Here is a 17,487-nt window from a genome sequence, read left to right on the forward strand (position 1 = left end):
ATTAAATCATAAAAGGTGGTGATCGTTGTGTTTTTTTTTTCTTTTGTTATTATAGATATTTGCAAGTGTTTATTTTAGAGATTAACACTTAATTTTATTCTTTTGTATTTGGGAAATAATACCCTAATATTGAAAAACAGAGGTGTAAATTGTGGGTATTTAAAGAAAAAGATACAAGACAGGGTATATAAAGAAACAAGTAAAAAGGCATTAAGTTCGGCCGGGCCGAACTTTGGATACCCACCACCTCGGGTATATATGTAAACCCCTTTTCGTCACAATCCGGTGATGTCGATGTCGTCGGCATAAGCGAGTAGCATGTGTTCTCTTGTGATTAGTGTGCCATATCTATTCACATCTATTCGCATCTCGTGTAATCTTCTCCAGCTGGATATTAAAGAGATCACACGATAGGCTGTCTCCTAGCCGCATTGATAGGGTCCAATTATCTCATTGACTTTAGGTTTTAATCATTCACACAGTACGCTCGCGAGTATCTTGTATACGATGGGGAGAAGATTTATTCCTCTGTAGTTGGCACATTCCGTCTTGTCTCCTTTCTTTGGTATGGGACATACTATGCTGGGGTTCCAATCACGGGGTATGCGATTGCGCAGAAAAGCTAATGCATACACCTTATCAACGTGTCGCTTCCAGTCCTAAATAGTTCAGTGGGTAACCCGTCGGCTTCTGCTGCCTTGTAGTTATTTAGTCGGGGTACTGCTAACTGGACCTCACTGCTACTTGGAACTCATTCGTTCAGCGGTATCCTCTTTGCCGCCAACGTCGGACACAAGCAGTTGGGTAAAATGTTCTTTCCATATCCTCAGCATGCTCTCTGTGTCTGTTACCAGATTTCCTTCTTTGTCTCTGCAGGAGGATGTGCCTGCACCAAAGCCATCGGTTTGATGTTTAATTCTTTGGTAGAATTCCCGGACTTCATTCTGACCTCTATACATCTCAATTCGCTCACACTCACGTCTTTCCATATCCTTTTTCTTTCTGCGGAATAGACGTTTTTCCTCTCTCCTTTTCCCCCGATACCTTTCCTTCATCTGGCGCGTTGCTACTGCAGGGTTCCTCTATATGCCGCATTCTTGGCTTTAGTAGCATCTCGACACTCTTGGTAGTACTATGGGTTTCTTGGAGGAGGCTTCCGGTACCCAAGTGCGGATTTCGAGGCATTTTCCATGGAGTGGACAATAGTTTGCCATTGCGGCATTATATTATCGGAACAAGGAGAGCTTTTATCAAGCAGTTGGCTCAGTCGAATGGAGTATGCCGCTGCCATCTGTTGTGTTTGCAGCTTTTCAATGTCCAGCTTCCGTGCAGCGTCAAATCGTATTTTCCTCGCCATGTTCAAACGGGTGCGAACCGATTCAATATTCCCTCCACGGATCGATCGCACATCTAACACGCTGAATGAATGCCTTCCATCTATCACAACGTGATCAATTTGGTTTCTCGTGTTTTGATCGGGTGACTGCCATGTGGCTTTGTGAATATTTTTATGTTGAAATCTGGTGCTACTAACTACCATGTTTAGGGCCGCGGCGAAAACTATCAGCCTAAACCCATTACTGGACGTTATCTCGTGGAGGCTAAACTTTCCGACTGTTGGACCAAAAATGTCTTCTTTCCCTATTTTCGCATTAAAGTCTCCCAGAACGATTTTCATATCATGGGCGGGGCAGCGGTCATATTCTCTCTCTAGGCGCTCGTAGAAAATATCCTTGGTCTGCTCGTCTTTGACTTCCCGGCGGGACATGGGCAAAAATAAGGCTGATGTTGAAAAAAAAATTTGGCTTTCATGCGGATTGTGGCTAGCCTCTCATCCACCGGAGTAAAGTTGTAGACAAGGTGTTTCAGTCTCCGACTAACCAAAAATCCACAGCCAAACAAATGCCTAGTGTTATGGCAGCTATAGTATAGTTCGTCACCGTTTGGGGTTATAGTTACGCCATTCCCATTTCATCGCAGTTCCTGTAAGGCGATAATATCTGCCTTGTACTTCTCTAATAAATCCGCCAGCGAGTGTACTGCACCTTCTCTATAAAGAGTGCGGACATTCCAGATGCAGATCCGCAAATAAGTCCAACCTTAATAACTTAAAATGCTTACATCGCCTCAATGAATCGTTTAATGGATCACTTACTTGTACCGGGTCCACGAAGAAGTCAGCACAATTTTTTTTTTTATTGAGAAATTTAAAATTTTATTTTTTTTTTTGCTTCGAAAAAACGGACGCTCTCTAAAGAATATCGTAACACACCTGTCACTTGAATTGTCATAAGACATGATGACATGTTCGTTCACAATGTCGTTTAAAATGTCATTCATGATTTTCACGACAATTGTATGATAATGTCGTCAAAGATTTTTATGGGTTTTCGGCCATATATCTTCAACGATTTAACATGGACATGCATCTGTCTTTTAAGACGTCTTGACGACGCTACCTGCTGGGCGTCTAAGCATATTACAACAATCAAGAAAATATGTATCATTTATCATTGAACTTAAAACTTGGATCGGACAGTACTCATTGATATGTACAAAGGGATTTTTAAATTTTATACCTTTAAACAACTATTGCGAAAGGATTATTAGGTCTCTTTTAGACCTTTAGTTTTGGAGTTCCCATGAAACATGAAAAATCCCTAATAAATCCTGCTTGAAGCTGAACAATCTAATTTCTGATTCGTTTTTGATGGCCATTTTGTTTTTCTCTCGTTTAAGTCCAACCTTAATAACTTTAAATGCTTATATCGCCTCAATGAATCGCTTAAAAACATGGATTACTTAAGATCCAAGACAGATCCAAGACAGAAATTCGTCTGACACACAATCTAACTAAACAAGTTCTGCTTTAATTTTTACACAAAACCTGAATATTTCGATCACATCTCTTTGTAGACCAGTATATCTTCTCTTGTGGTCATTATCTGTGACTGAAATGTACTGCAATACCTAGGAATCTCAAAGGAGATTCAGCGCCTATTGATATGTGAGATTTTTGCCCCCTGTTCCTTAATAGAATGTTCCTGGCCAATTTACAATTGAAGAAAATATATATATATATATATATCTTGTAGAGTCAGAAATCCCAGTTGCAATGTTTCAAACCAAATGACTGAATAAATATTCCCTCATCCCGTGGCAAGGAGTACAGAATTTAATATCAAATTAGAACAAATCTTCTATTATTTCAACATTTATGAGTTTATCCTACTTAGTAAAGTTGTTCTTGCTTGGAACTGATTAAGAATTACATCCTTGACTAATACCACAATTTCACATTACAGCTACTGTTGGTTTTGGGTTTTCCTTATTAACAGGTGGTGGTGGATTAACATGGTGCCTAGAACCCCATCCTATGCCTAATTAGTATGTCAATATGCCATACCACTCAAGTGCTATGTCTGCTAATCCTTTGAATTTCAATATCCAGCCTGATTAGTTGGACTATCTCAACTGTCTCAGGTAATTGCCAGCATGTTTAAAGAAAGTAGCAGTCATTTTCAAGATTAATCCCTGGAAATTCCTATAGACACCAGCATCGAAGTGCGTGAAGAGGAGTTTTCTTTACCACAAATAAAACATAAATTATAGTACAAATGTTTTCATCCAAATTTGTAATAAGCCATCAAAATGGCATAGGAAAAAAGGATAAAGGCGGTGAGAATTATATATGGATTAATTAAACATGACAAGGGATTTCTAAATGATGATTTTCAAGAATGAGATAGCATTATTATAATGTAAAAATATTGAATGTTGCTGTAGTGACTTGAGGAATAATGTCTATGACCTAGAATGTTTTAGTTCGAATCTTAAAACAATTTTTTAGCGTAGGTTATGGTCTTACTAATGCTGGCGGTATTGAAGCGGTATTGATAACTCATCATTGAGCTAAAACTTGAATCACTAAAATAGAAGAAGTTCTTCCACTCCATTTTCCTTAATGGGATGTTTGTGAAAAAGTTTGCTTTTTTTGCTGTAGCAGCCTATTAAATAAATTTAATTTTTTAAAGTTGTAATACCACTACCAAGGTACAATTATTGTTCATAAAAGTTTCAAAATAAGATTTCACACTTTTTGTTATTCAACTCTTTACCATAACTCGTATCTTTACCGCATATATGGTAATATTATGTGAAATCTTCATTCTTACAAATACTCTTATCTTTGCATTTCAATAATTCATAAAAATGTTTATCTAAATCGCTTATGTAAATACAAGTATCTTACTTCATTTTCCACTTGTATGGTAACATTCAGAATAATCGAAATTTTCATTTAGCCTTCAGTAGATATAAATTTCATGCTCCAAAAAATAAAATAAAGCAATTAATCTCTGTTCTTCTGTTCTCCATATGTTTGATATCTTTATTATGATAACCCTGAAATGTTGCATAGTCATAGTCATAATAATTACATGATTACTTTACAAATCTTCCCAACCTGCCAAGATAAGATATACGTTTTTGGGAAACTTTACAACTTCTTCGCACCTCGGTTTATAAGATGCGGTATAATTAATCACAAGAACATTTTGATTTTCATAACTCAACCATGAAGAAGCAGACATGCATGATAAGGAATTTTATTAATATGCTTATACTAGAACCATGTAAAATATTATTAACAAACTAATTTATAGAGAGAAGGGAAAAATAATTTATAAAAACCGACTTAACTTTGGATACCAACTAGCATGACTTTATATGGAATACTGTATAAATTATAAACTATAATAACTTCATTTATTGTTAATCTGCATTTGGAGTGCAAACTCAAATTTCTAATGAAACTCATACTTTGAGTATGGAAAACTAAACTAATATAGACAATGTTGGCTTCCAAAATTTCTGTAAAAACGGAAAACAAATACCAACTCAATTTGCCAAATAGGTAAATCAGATCCCAAAGCAACAAATATTTGATATCAAGGGTGGAATTTAAAAGGTCTAGTACATTTTACAATTTGAAATTCTAGCGTTTTAAATATACACAAGGTAACAATAGGCGCCTATGCAAATTTGCGCATGAACATTCTATTAAGGAACGGGTAAACTTCTCACATATCAATGAGTGCTTTTCGATCCAAGTTTTAAGCTCAATGATAAGGGGACTCCTTTTCATAGCCGACTCCGAACGGCGTACCGCAGCGCGACACCTGTTTTTGCCCATCAACATTCTACACTATTAAGGAACGGGTAAACTTCTCACATATCAATGAGTGCTGTTCGATTCAAGTTTAAAGCTTAATGATAAGAGGACTCCTTTTCATAGCCGACTCCGAACGGCGTACCGCAGCGCGACACCTGTTTTGGGGAGAAGTTTTACATGGCATCCAATTTTTTAAATGGCATAGTTCCTCACAAATGTCGCCAGCATTAGAAGGGGATAACTACCGCTGAAAATTTTTCTGTTGTTCTCGCCAGACGTTCAGCGCCTGGGTACGAATCATATAGCCCCCATATAGACCGATCCGTCGATTTAGGGTCTTAGGCTCATTAATGCCACATTTATTATTCGATTTTGCTGAAATGTGGGGCAGTGAGTTGTGTTAGGTCCTTAGGCATCCTTCTTCCTAGATCGGACCAGATTTGGATATAGCTGCCATATAGACCGATATCTCGATTTAAAGTCTTGGCCCCATAAAAGCCGCATTTATAATCAGATTTCCCTGAAATTTGACACAGTGACTTATGTTAGGCTTTTCGACATCCGTGTCGTATATGGTTCAGATCGGTTTATTTTTAGTTATAGCTACTAAAAAGGCCAATATTTTTTTATGCAATTGAAAAATGACTTGTAATTATAAGTGTTTGGTCCAAATCGGAACATATTTCGATATAGCTGCTATGAGGCATAAGGTATGCATTTTTCACAGGATTTTGACAAAAGGTGGTTTACATATCTACCCGAGGTGGTGGGTATCCAAAGTTCGGTCTGGCCGAACTTAACGCCTTTTTTTGCTTGTTTTTCTCTTCATCAAAATCCAGCTCAAATAACTTAAAATGTATGTATCACCTTAAAGAACCCTTTACGGAAAATGGTGACCTTGTAGATTAAAACTGTAATTTGCCCTAATATAAGTTTTCGCTGGTGCGTGGAAAGGTATCACTCTTATCAGAAGAGGATTGTATCCCCTCCAAGAATCGTTTAAAGAAAAATTTTACATGCAGTTTCAAATTGCATTTGCAATTGCGAAGATAACCCTTGAATTACAGTTCAAAATGTTTTTAAAGACTGTCATTGGAAGACGCTTATTTTCTGGCTTCGTTTTTATTTCCCACAAGTCTTGTAAGGTCGGAAATCGAAATCAGAACTATATTTGATATGCAACCTAAGAAATCATGTCCTCCTTCACAGTGAAAATGGTAATGTTGGCTCTGAGGGTTCTCAATGATAGAATAGCAGAACATCTGGATGCAATCTTTCACACTCGACTTTATAAAAACGTCGATTGTAAATGTTGTCAAAAATATTTCATTAGTTTTGGACATTTGTTCGATGATTTCATTTCTTTCCATTTTGAGTGAGCTTCTTCTTCATTGTAAGTCAATATCTTTCCTTTCTTCTTTTTTCTTTCCTTCTTTTTCCAACCACCTTGTGATAACTTAAAAAATAGTACAAGAAGTAATAAAATCTCATCACCAAAAATCAAAAACCACTTCCCTATAAACCTAGACTCCATAGTCTAACAGAAAATGTAAATCAAATCAAACCCTACATCAATTGCTTATGCTCCATATTTTCCATAAGCATTACAAAGCTGGGTAATATTAGATTGCACACAAAAGTGGGCTGGAAAAACAATGCGAAAACAGATGAAATGGAATTTCAGAAATATGGAGCCACAATAATTATGTAAGCAGTCAGGCGTGATAGCTATGCTTTTGAGGAATGCCACAAGCAAGAGTTTTAAATTACCCAACATATTTCTTAAAACAATGTAAAAATGCATTGTGATATTAAAATTTTTGAAATTCTTTTTAATAGTCTAAATTCCTTAAATTATTTAAATGATATTAATTTGTTTCTCATATTTTCTCATTACAGAATCTTTATACTGTCCACTTACCAAGCACTCATCCACTATGGAAACTCTAAAAGGGCAATACAACTCAACTTCGGCAGTATTCTAAGTTAAGACACGAACCTTACATGTTGCTAGTGCAGAGCATAGTACAGCATGTTTGGTCTCTTGAACACTACACAAATCTATGGCATAAATCCAGCATCTACGCATTCAGAACATGAACACCAGCAGCAACAGCAAAACCAACAACAACAACATAATTTTCAAACCCATGCCCATATAGCAGGATCAACTACTATATCCTCAACATCCCCCATACCAAATACCATTATTGCCCCACAAAATCACACCTCCAAAGGGCATCGTCGCACTTCATCTTCCATTTCCGATACGAGTGGCAGCAGCAGCAGCAAATTTCTCTCAAATCTTACCTCAAAAAGTCCCACAAATTTTTTGGAGAAATTTCTCAAAAACGATTTTTTAAATACCTATGACACCTTGAAGAACTATCGCAATTTCTCAGCAAGTGGTGCTCAAAATAAACGCCATTCTGACCCCTTGCAGGGTCAGCAGAGCCAGCAAGGGTTTGCGAATACCTTTAATTGCTTACAGGGCAGCTATCGCCACAGTTTTGATGGTGAATTCTATGAAAAGACTAACGTGAAGAAAGCCAGCAAAGATTTGCAGGAGCTAAAGGGAATAGTGACACCTACATCATCTACCACTAACCGGGATCTGCATAAATCCTCCGAAATGACCATAAAGTGCTCCAAAAATCTGTTGGCTGTTGAACCTGAGGTCCAAGGACCTGCCACCTTACAAAATTATCAGAAAATTCCCGAAAGTGAACATGATTTGCTAGTAGACTCTCTATTGGTGGCCTCTAGTGGTGCTAGCTCAGGAGAATTCAATAGCAGCAGTGATACCACCACCACAACCCAAAGTTCTAGTGCTGGTGGCAATACTTCTAGCTTCTCAACATCTTCATCGAATATTTATAAAAGACTGTCGTTTGGCGCTATTAGAAACTCACAAAGTTCCCAGAAGCAGGAGAAAAATGGGGAAAATTCGCAGGTGCAACAACAACTGGAGGGGGTAAGTATAGTAAAGGATTTAAGATCCCCAGGAAAGTTTGTCTGGTAAAAAGAATGAAGGAATGAATGAATGAATAATCCACTCATTAAATTGAGACAATTCTGTTGAAAATGAAAGTGCGATGTGCCAGATAATCAAAGAGATTTTGGGTCTAAAATTAACTATATACAATCTATCTGGCTGCATACTCATAGAAGTCCATATGAGTTGGTATTGACAACTTTATAGTCAATAATCAAGTTTCACCGTCTTCTTTTTGAGACTTTTGACTACAAAATCCACCAACCAACTTTAAAGTTGAATTTTTCCCTAAAACTCAAACTGATTAACTTGAAATGCTTGTATCACCTCATTTTGACCTCAAAGTAGACTAACTGACTTAATATGTTCTGGAGCACATAACCAGGTGTTGGCTACTACAAAGTCAATAATCAGACTTCAAGGTCTTCTTCTCTGGTTCTTTTGATTTCAAAGTACGCCAAATAATTTTAAAGTTGAATTTTCATTTTCATGATTGCATCACCTCACTTTGACTTCCAAGTCGACCAACTAACACTTTAAGCTCTGGATCTTCTAGGTTGGTGTTGACAACTTCAAAGTCAATAATCCAACTTCAATAACTTCCGTTTTGACCCTTTTGCCTTCAAAGTCTAACAACTTAAGGCTCTATTACACGGCATGTAGTTTTCGTATGACATGTCAAATGTAGCACATATGGAGTTGTAAATGTTGTGTGATACAAACGAAACTAACATATGAGACTTAAGGCGGTGGGAGAAAGGATTGAGAATGGGAGCAGCTTATACCATCGCGGGATATTCGAGGCGACGATAGGAAACCTGAAAGGAAGGGAAGAGGTTTCCGATCGGAAACCTGAGATGAACCTTGAGGTCGAGTGCGAGGCACTGCTGCCATCGGCACATTCTTGGATTGACAGAACCTTAGTATTGCCATCTGGAAGATCATGTTACGCGGATGGATTAATGATAGGGGGCAGAGTGGGTCTGGGGGGTCTACATTGAGAACCCAGGGATTGATATCTGTTTTAGAATGCCTGACTATAATACGGTCCTGCAGGCGGAGATCCGGGCGATCACGGGATGCGTAAGGAGGTGTGGTGCTAACGCGAGTACGTCGAGTGTGAACATCTTTACCGATAGTAAAATTCCCATAGGGGCAATAACAACCAGGACGGTAAGGTCACGAATAGTCCTGCAGTGTAAGAAGGAGATCAACGCCTTCTCTGAGGATGACAAAATCCGCATCGTTTGGGTGCGAACCATAACGGAGTAAGGGGAAATAAAAGGGCAGACGATTTGGCGGTGAAGGCCAGAGGACTGCCGTCAATAAACTTGGTTAATCCGAAGACTTTAGGGTCGACGCAGTCCGAGTTAAGGGAGTGGACGACGAATGCGCATGCGACATTGTGGAACAGCGAAACTGTCGGTAGGACGGCGAAAATCCTATGGGAGGATCCATTCGTGAGAAGACGAGGCTATTACTGGAAGGAAGTCAGTATAGCTATTGGTATCATAACGGGTCACATAGGACTACGAGCTCACTTGTGTAAAATCGGTGCGGCAAGTAATAGCATGTGTAGGACATGCGGGGAGATGATGAGACGTTGGAGCATTTCCTTTGTCATTGCCCGGCTTCGCGTCTAACAGATACCGGCACTGAAGTGGGGGACACAATACCAGACATGAACCAACATAGGGGAGTGTTATTGAAAAAAATTAAGGATTTTGTAAATAGTACGGAATTTCTAACTTAAAATTTTCTTTTTAGAGGTTACTTTATAGTTTTTAGAGCACACTACAACCCGTTTACTGGCTTAGGTGTATGTCCATTGTGGCATGGGGCAGATTAATATGTGCACCCTCTTTTCAACCTAACCTATGAAAATCACTTTTCAAAATAGCACATGTATTTTTTTTCGATTAGAGCGTACTCTATTCCTTCTGACAAAAATATAAAGAAATCTGCTGTTTTTGTTGTCAGTCAAATGAAAGCAACCCCAAATTAAACTGTTTTCACAAAGCTGATTAAATCAGCTTACTCACAACAATTATAACTCTTAAAAAAATTTGGTTTTGCTCAAATTTTTAGGTTATGTCATACGAAAATAACATATACGTGTGATAGCAAAAATGATGAATCATATGTAAATTGACAAATTTGACAAACATTTTCAATTACATGTGAATACAAAAAGTGACATGTCATAAGACATCTACATGCCGTGTAATAGCACCTTTAGAAGGAAAATTTGTAACAGTATGCCATAAAAATTTAAACTGCATAACTGAAAATGGTTTTATCACCTCAGTTTGTCTTCAAAGTTGACTCTCTTTACGCTCTGGAGTATATAAGTTATTGTTGGCAACTTCAAGTCGATAATCAAACTTCCATTAAACTGAATAACTTAAAATGGTTGTATCACCTCATTTTGACTCCAAAGTCAACTAACTCTTTATTTTCTGGAGCACATAAGCTGGTGTAAACAATAATCACACAAGATCTTCTTTTTTGGTAATTTTGACTTCAAAGTCCTCTAACCAATTTTAACCTGAATTTTGTCGGTTATACTAAAAACTGAATTCATTAAATTGGTTGTAACATCTCATTTTCACTTCAAAGTCGACGAACTATTTCTGCTCTGGAGCATATAAGTTGATGCTGGCTTCTTCAAATTCAATAATCAGACTTTAAGATAGTCTTTTTGGTCCTTTTGTCTTCAAAGTTAACACTTTGTGATCGAAATCTAAACTGAATAGCTAAATATGGTTGCATCACCTTATTTTGACTTTTAAGTCGACTAACTAACTTGAAATTTAAATTTCCAATAGGTAATCATTAAAATCCAAACTTGGAAATGCAAATTTACCCATGACGTTCCATTGAGGAACAGAAGCACACTTCTCACATATTAATGAGAGAAGTTTGCTCCTGACCTCTGCGCTACGGAGGCCTCCAAACTTAATAACTTAAAATGCTTGCATCTCCTCGCAGAAGCCATTTAAAATGTCTCTCAATTGTAGTTTAAAATTATTTTGTTCCTGCCGGAATCCTTTCCATATAGAAACACTATCAAACAGCTTTAGATTTTTTTGGAGTGTAGCGCAATCATAAAAAGATTTTGTAAAATTTGTTTTGGGTTTTGTGATTGCTTTTAGGGAATAATGCAAATTTTCCCATGAACGTTCCATTAAGGAACAGAGGAACAGGAACAGATTCAAATTTAATCTCAATGAAAAGGGACCTCCTTTTTGTAGCCCAGTTCGAACGTCGTGCCACAGTGCCCTAGGTTGTCCGGGCGCCTTCTGGCAGGATCCTAGATTTGATCACCACGTTATTTCGAACAAGTAAAAGCGTGTTAAGTTCAGACGGGCCGAATCTTATATACCCTCACCTTCTACCATGGATCGCATTTGTCGAGTTCTTTTTCCGGTGTCTCTTTTTAGGCAAACAAAAGATAAATGAAAAGAATTGCTATGCTATTGGAGCTATGCCAAATTATGGTCCGATTCAGACCACAATTGAAATGAATGTTGGAGACCATAGTTGAAGTCGTTGCGTAAAATTTCAGCTTATTGAGTGTAGCGCAATCAAAAGAAGTTTTTTCCAAAATTTGTTTTGGGTTTTGTGATTGCTTTTAGGGAATAATGCAAATTTTCCCATGAACGTTCCATTATGGAACAGAGGAACAGGAACAGATTCAAGTTTAATCTCAATGAAATGGGACCTCCTTTTTGTAGCCCAGTCCGAACGTCGTGCCGCAGTGCGACACCTCTTTGGATGAAAGATTTAACAAGGCTATCATACCAAATGGTTCAAATCCTCACAAATGTCGCCAGCATTAGGAGGGGTTAACCACCGCTGATAATTTTTTCTCATATTCATGATAGGATTCGAATCCAGGCGTTCAGCGTCACAGGCGGACTTGCTTACCTCTGAGCTACGGTGGGTATAAGAATGTCAATAAATATAATTTAAAGTTGGTCAAGTGGATATTGGTCCATATCATTTTCCAACAACCTTCCCTTTATCCTATTCTAGGTTCCCATAGTTTTCGTACTCGGTATAAAATATAACTTTTTGCCCACAGTTGATTGATAAGAGTGTTACTCTTACCACTCATTTACTGTCTATCTTTTCCATTCATCAAACAAGCATTTCTAGAGAGTTCATAAATTACACTACAACTTGCCTGATACCAATCACAACAACTTTTCGATATATTTATTGTGTTTCATTAGAAAAATTAAACGTGCGACCAAAATACCCATTTTGGGAATTTCCACATTACAAAAGCTCCAATTGAAACTTCTTTTATCAATTCTATGAAAAATTTACGATGATTTATATGCTATTATAGATGTTTCCCTGTCTTGTCTACTTGTCATTAATGTTTCTTTAATTCTTCATTAAATTATCATCAATGTTATCGGGGATTTAGAAGTTTGAATCTATGGCAGATGGTGTTTTTGGGAGCAAGATAAGATATTCAATAACTATTAAACTGATATTGCAATAGAAAGTCCATGAACTTTACCAGAGGCTATTGGTATGAGGAGAAATTGGAAAGGTATATTTTGGGGAGATTTAGGTAGTTATAACAAATGGAGACTCGCTTGGACCGACCCCACAATCCTAAAGAATTGGTTGCTGACCATTCTTTGTCATAGACTTTGTGAACTCCATAACGAGGAACTACTAAAACTACTACTAAGAAATTAGGAAGGTATATTTTGGGAAGATTTAGGTAGTTATAACAAATGAAGACTCAATTGGACCCAAAAATCCAAAAGAAATGGTTGCTGTCCCATTTTTTGTCAAAGGTTGTCGACTTTATGAACACCATAATCCAGCTATAGAAGGTGTGAAAATTATACCTTCCTCGAAGTATACCCGAGAGAGGCGAAAAAGGCACTCGGGAGCTCCATTACCAAAATCGAAAGAAAGAACTGGGAGGAACAAAAAAATCTAAGCCGAGACACTTAGGGACTTGGTTACAAAATCGAAGTGAAAAATTTTGAAATGAAAAGTGCACATATGGAGATTGTGATAAAACAATGAGGAATATTGTAATCACGATATTCCCTGAAGTTTATAGTTCTCCACATAGGTGTCGAAGTGCGGAACGCTGTTCGCAATCCTATGAAAAGGAGGCCTATATCAATGAGCTTAAACTTAAGTCAGCTAAAACTTAATCAGCTAAAAACAAGGAAGCAACAGAAACAGATTATACCCGAGAGAGGCGAAAAAGGCACTCGGGAGCTCCATTACCAAAATCGAAAGAGACAACTGGGAGGAACAAACAAATTCTGAGGCGGGACACTTAGGGACTTGGTTACAAAATTGAAGTGAAAAATTTTTAAATGAAAAGTGTACATATGGAGATGGTGATAAAACAATGCGGATTATTTTAACCACGCTATTCCCTAAAGTTCATATTTCTCCACAGAGGTGTCGCAGTACGACACGCTGTTCGGAATCCTATAAAAAGGAGGCCCATATCAATGAGCTTAAACTTAAATCGGACATTGGCAAAATTTACATTTCCATGAGGAAATCTTTGGAGTAGACGAACACACTCCCAATTTCACACTCGAAGAATTCCAACTCTCTGCACATAGCCTTCAAAGCAGAAATGCGCCTGGTCCCAGTAGATGGTATTGAAATAATCGCCGTAAGACGACCAGAAATGGTCTGGACATCTATAACAGATTTTTGTCAGAAAAAATATAATGTACTCCAAAGGATGGTTTTCATCAACAAGGGAAAGGTGATCTTTACAGGCCACTGGGTATGTTGGACACAGCGGGCAAGCTTTTTGAGCGTGTAATAAAGCCTATACTCACGTAGAAAATCGCCGCGGGAGGAGAACTCTATAAGCGGTATTATATATTTCGCTTAGAGAAGTCGACAGTAATATAAATAGACCTAATGGTCGTAGCTGAGCTAGTGCAGCAGCGCGCCATGATGATGATCTGTAAAGTGCCAGAGTATCTGATGAGGATCATGAGAAGCTATCTGAGAAACCGAGTGCTCTTCTACGCATTTACCGAAAGTATGGGAAGCTATAAAGTAACGTCGGGTCATACCCAAGGCCATATTTGATCCCGACCTCTGAAACGTCAGCTATGAAGGAATACTGAGGATGAAGACACACAGAATCACATTTATGGTGGGATACGCTGACGGCATTGACCCTGCCATCTCAGCTCACGAGGAACCACATCCCCAATGCGATGATATATGGATCGAGAACGTTTAAAGCAAAAACTTAAAATGGCTGTATCTCCTTAATAAGTCCTTAGAATTCACACCAGGGAATTGTTTTTTATGTTCCTCCGAGATATATCAATGAGTGTTACCCTATTCAAGTTTAAGTGCAATGACAAGAGCTCTTCTTTTGAAAGCAGAGTTCGAACGAAAAAGTCGTAATGTACTCACTAGAATTTCAATACAGATATTGAGCTTTAAACGTGGATATACAAATCTCTAAAGGCGTCAGGGGTTGTTATACTCTCATCCCTAGGCTCTTCTGTAGTGCTGTGCTCTATTGAAGCTCCACCAGCTATATCAACATTCTAACTGAATGAAGCGATGCACAGTCGGAGAAAATCGACTTGTAGAGATACCTCTTTGAAATTGTAAATGGTTAGAACTGGAGTATTAACGAGATCGTTCTCAAAAGTTCAAGGCCCTAGGTTGTCCGGGCAGGATCCTAGATTTGATCACCACGTTATTTCGAACACGTAAAAGCGTGTTAAGTTCAGACGGGCCGAATCTTATATACCCTCACCTTCTACCATGGATCGCATTTGTCGAGTTCTTTTTCCGGTGTCTCTTTTTAGGCAAACAAAAGATAAATGAAAAGAATTGCTATGCTATTGGAGCTATGCCAAATTATGGTCCGATTCAGACCACAATTGAAATGAATATTGGAGACCATAGTTGAAGTCGTTGAGTAAAATTTCAGCTTATTCAAATAAGAATTGCGCCCTTTAGGGGCTCAAGAGTAAACTAGAGAGATCGGTTTATATGGGAGCTGTATCAAGCTATAGACCGATTATTTCGAGGAGTTACAAACAGAATGACTAAATTAGTATTCCTCAACCTATAGTGGTGGGTATAAAAATTGTTCGAGCTGCCAAATCTTCATTTATGGTCTGATTTCGAAATTCTTTTTTACTAGATAGTGCTCCAAAATCCCTACAAAAGAAGTCTGACATCTACAATATCTCCATTGGTTTCGAAGATTTTCGACTTGATTTTTTTTTTTTTTTTTTTTGAGCAATTTTGACCGAGATCTGCTTCGTATTTTGCAATTTGCGATTTGGATTCGTGACAAACGACTTTGTCGCGACAAGTATCCACATCTGATAATTCAGTTGGGACGAATGCCCGGCACAGGTTTAAATGAATGGGTTGGTACATTCCACTTCTGTGGCTGGATTAATTTAAGTTTTAATGGCAGTCTGTAATCAGTCCCACTTAGACATTTTCGTTCTATGTGAAACCACAGGAACGGAAAAGGAGATTATTTCTAGTTCCTTCCTTAACTTAAGTGGAACTACTTCTGCTTGCCAATACAATACACATATACAGTACGTGTATGTCCTTCTTCATCAACATCCAACTGAATAACTTAAAATGATAGCATCTTCTTAAAAAGTGTTCCAAATAAATTTTCCTCTCGATATCTTAACTAAACGACCAGGTAGGATTGATTCTTAAGATCAAGAACTGGTCATATCGGTCATTAAGATCAAGAACTGGTCATATCGAAAAGGTTACCCGACCACTGCAGTGTGTATCAAGCAGAGATCCTTGCAATTAAGATAGTGGTGGAATGGCTAAGATATTATGTCATTACGACGATTTGCATAAATATCTTCTCAGATCATTAAATCCCTGGAGAATTTATTCTGAACACGAAAACCGCCCTCGACTGTCGAAGATCTCTTAACGAGATGGCTGAAAAGTTCAAATTCACCTTTTCTGGGTGCCGGGCCACAGAGATATCCCAGGGAATTGCGAGCTCGCGAGACTAGGAACTACCCTGCACATTCCAGGGATACTGGAATCTGTGGGTATGCCTCTAGCGACATGTAAGCTAAGTTTTCAGGACCAGTTCCAAAGGACAACGAATGATAGATGGTCACAAAGAGGGGGCTGTGAGCATTCCAAAACTATATGGCCTAATCTGGGTTCGAAGAGGTCTGCCGCTTTGCTGTCATTGGCCAGAACAGATGTCTCAGTCATTGTGTCCGTCATCACAGGTCACTGTCTAATCGGAAAAAATGGAACTACCCTCCACATTCCAGGGATACTGGAATCTGTGGATATGCCTCTAGCGACATGTAAGCTAAGTTTTCAGGACCAGGTCCTGTCATTGGCTAGAACAGATGTTTTAGTCATTGTGTCCATCATCACAGGTAACTGTCTAATCGGAAAACATGCTGATAGACTGAAAGTTGTCAGCAACGACTTTTGCAGAAGCTGTAAGGACATCAAAGACTATAGAACACCTTCTGTGTGTGTGTCCCGCACTAGCAGTCAGAAGGAGTTCTACTTTAGGTTCTCATTTCTTTGAGAACCTATCTGATTTAGCTGATGTGAACATTCGCAAGTTATTGGGCTTTTTAAAGCGATTTGGATAGTTCAACGGTAGGAACTAGAAGGCATCTTCCCTCTTCTGTTCCTGTGGTATCACAATGGACGAAAACGTCTAAGTGAGTATGATGGCAGACTGCAACTTTAACCTTACCTAACCTAACCATCTTAACTTTAAGTCAACCCAACTGCGCAAAATTTGTTATAATAAAAATGCAAGGCTTTGACTTCATGATTATTAAGGCAAAGAACTTTCCGCCGTCCATGACTTAATCTTGGGCCCGCTGGACAAACCTAAAGTTTAATTATCCTTAGATAGCTTTGATATCAGCTTAAACCAAAGCCACTAAGTTACCCCCCTAGAAGGGGTTACTCCTAATAGCCAGGCAACAACCATTGTCCCAGACCTTCGGGCTGAGTTAATAGAGTATTTTATGAGTAGACACTTATGACTTAACTACCAATCTTAAAAATCCTTTTAAATAACTTAAAATAGTTGTATCCCCTTTAAAACCGTTCCAAATAATTTTTTCAATTGAATTTTTATGTCGGCTAGTGGATTAATAATTGCCTAGTAGTGTCAAAAATCTTCCAAATAACTTAAAATGGTTGTATCTTCTTAGGAAGCGCTAAAAATAGTTTTTCCATTTGGAATCTCAACATCAAGTCAAGCAGGTATATAGGAAAAAATATTGACCGAAAGATTACCCAACTT

General features: G+C 38.1%; 1 protein-coding gene across 1 annotated transcript in view; it reads left to right on the plus strand.

Annotated features, from left to right (window-relative positions):
• The window catches only part of LOC106088848 (uncharacterized), a 187,330-nt gene that overhangs the window by 161,891 nt on the left and 7,952 nt on the right, over window positions 1–17,487 (plus strand). The window contains exon 3 of the mRNA XM_013254547.2: window positions 7,073–8,147. Coding sequence (XP_013110001.2) covers window positions 7,206–8,147 — 942 coding nt within the window. The 5' untranslated portion in view covers window positions 7,073–7,205. The remainder of the gene's footprint in view (window positions 1–7,072; window positions 8,148–17,487) is intronic.

The sequence above is a fragment of the Stomoxys calcitrans genome, chromosome 3 (genome assembly GCF_963082655.1).
Source record: "Stomoxys calcitrans chromosome 3, idStoCalc2.1, whole genome shotgun sequence".
In the NCBI taxonomy this organism is placed as follows: domain Eukaryota; kingdom Metazoa; phylum Arthropoda; class Insecta; order Diptera; family Muscidae; genus Stomoxys; species Stomoxys calcitrans.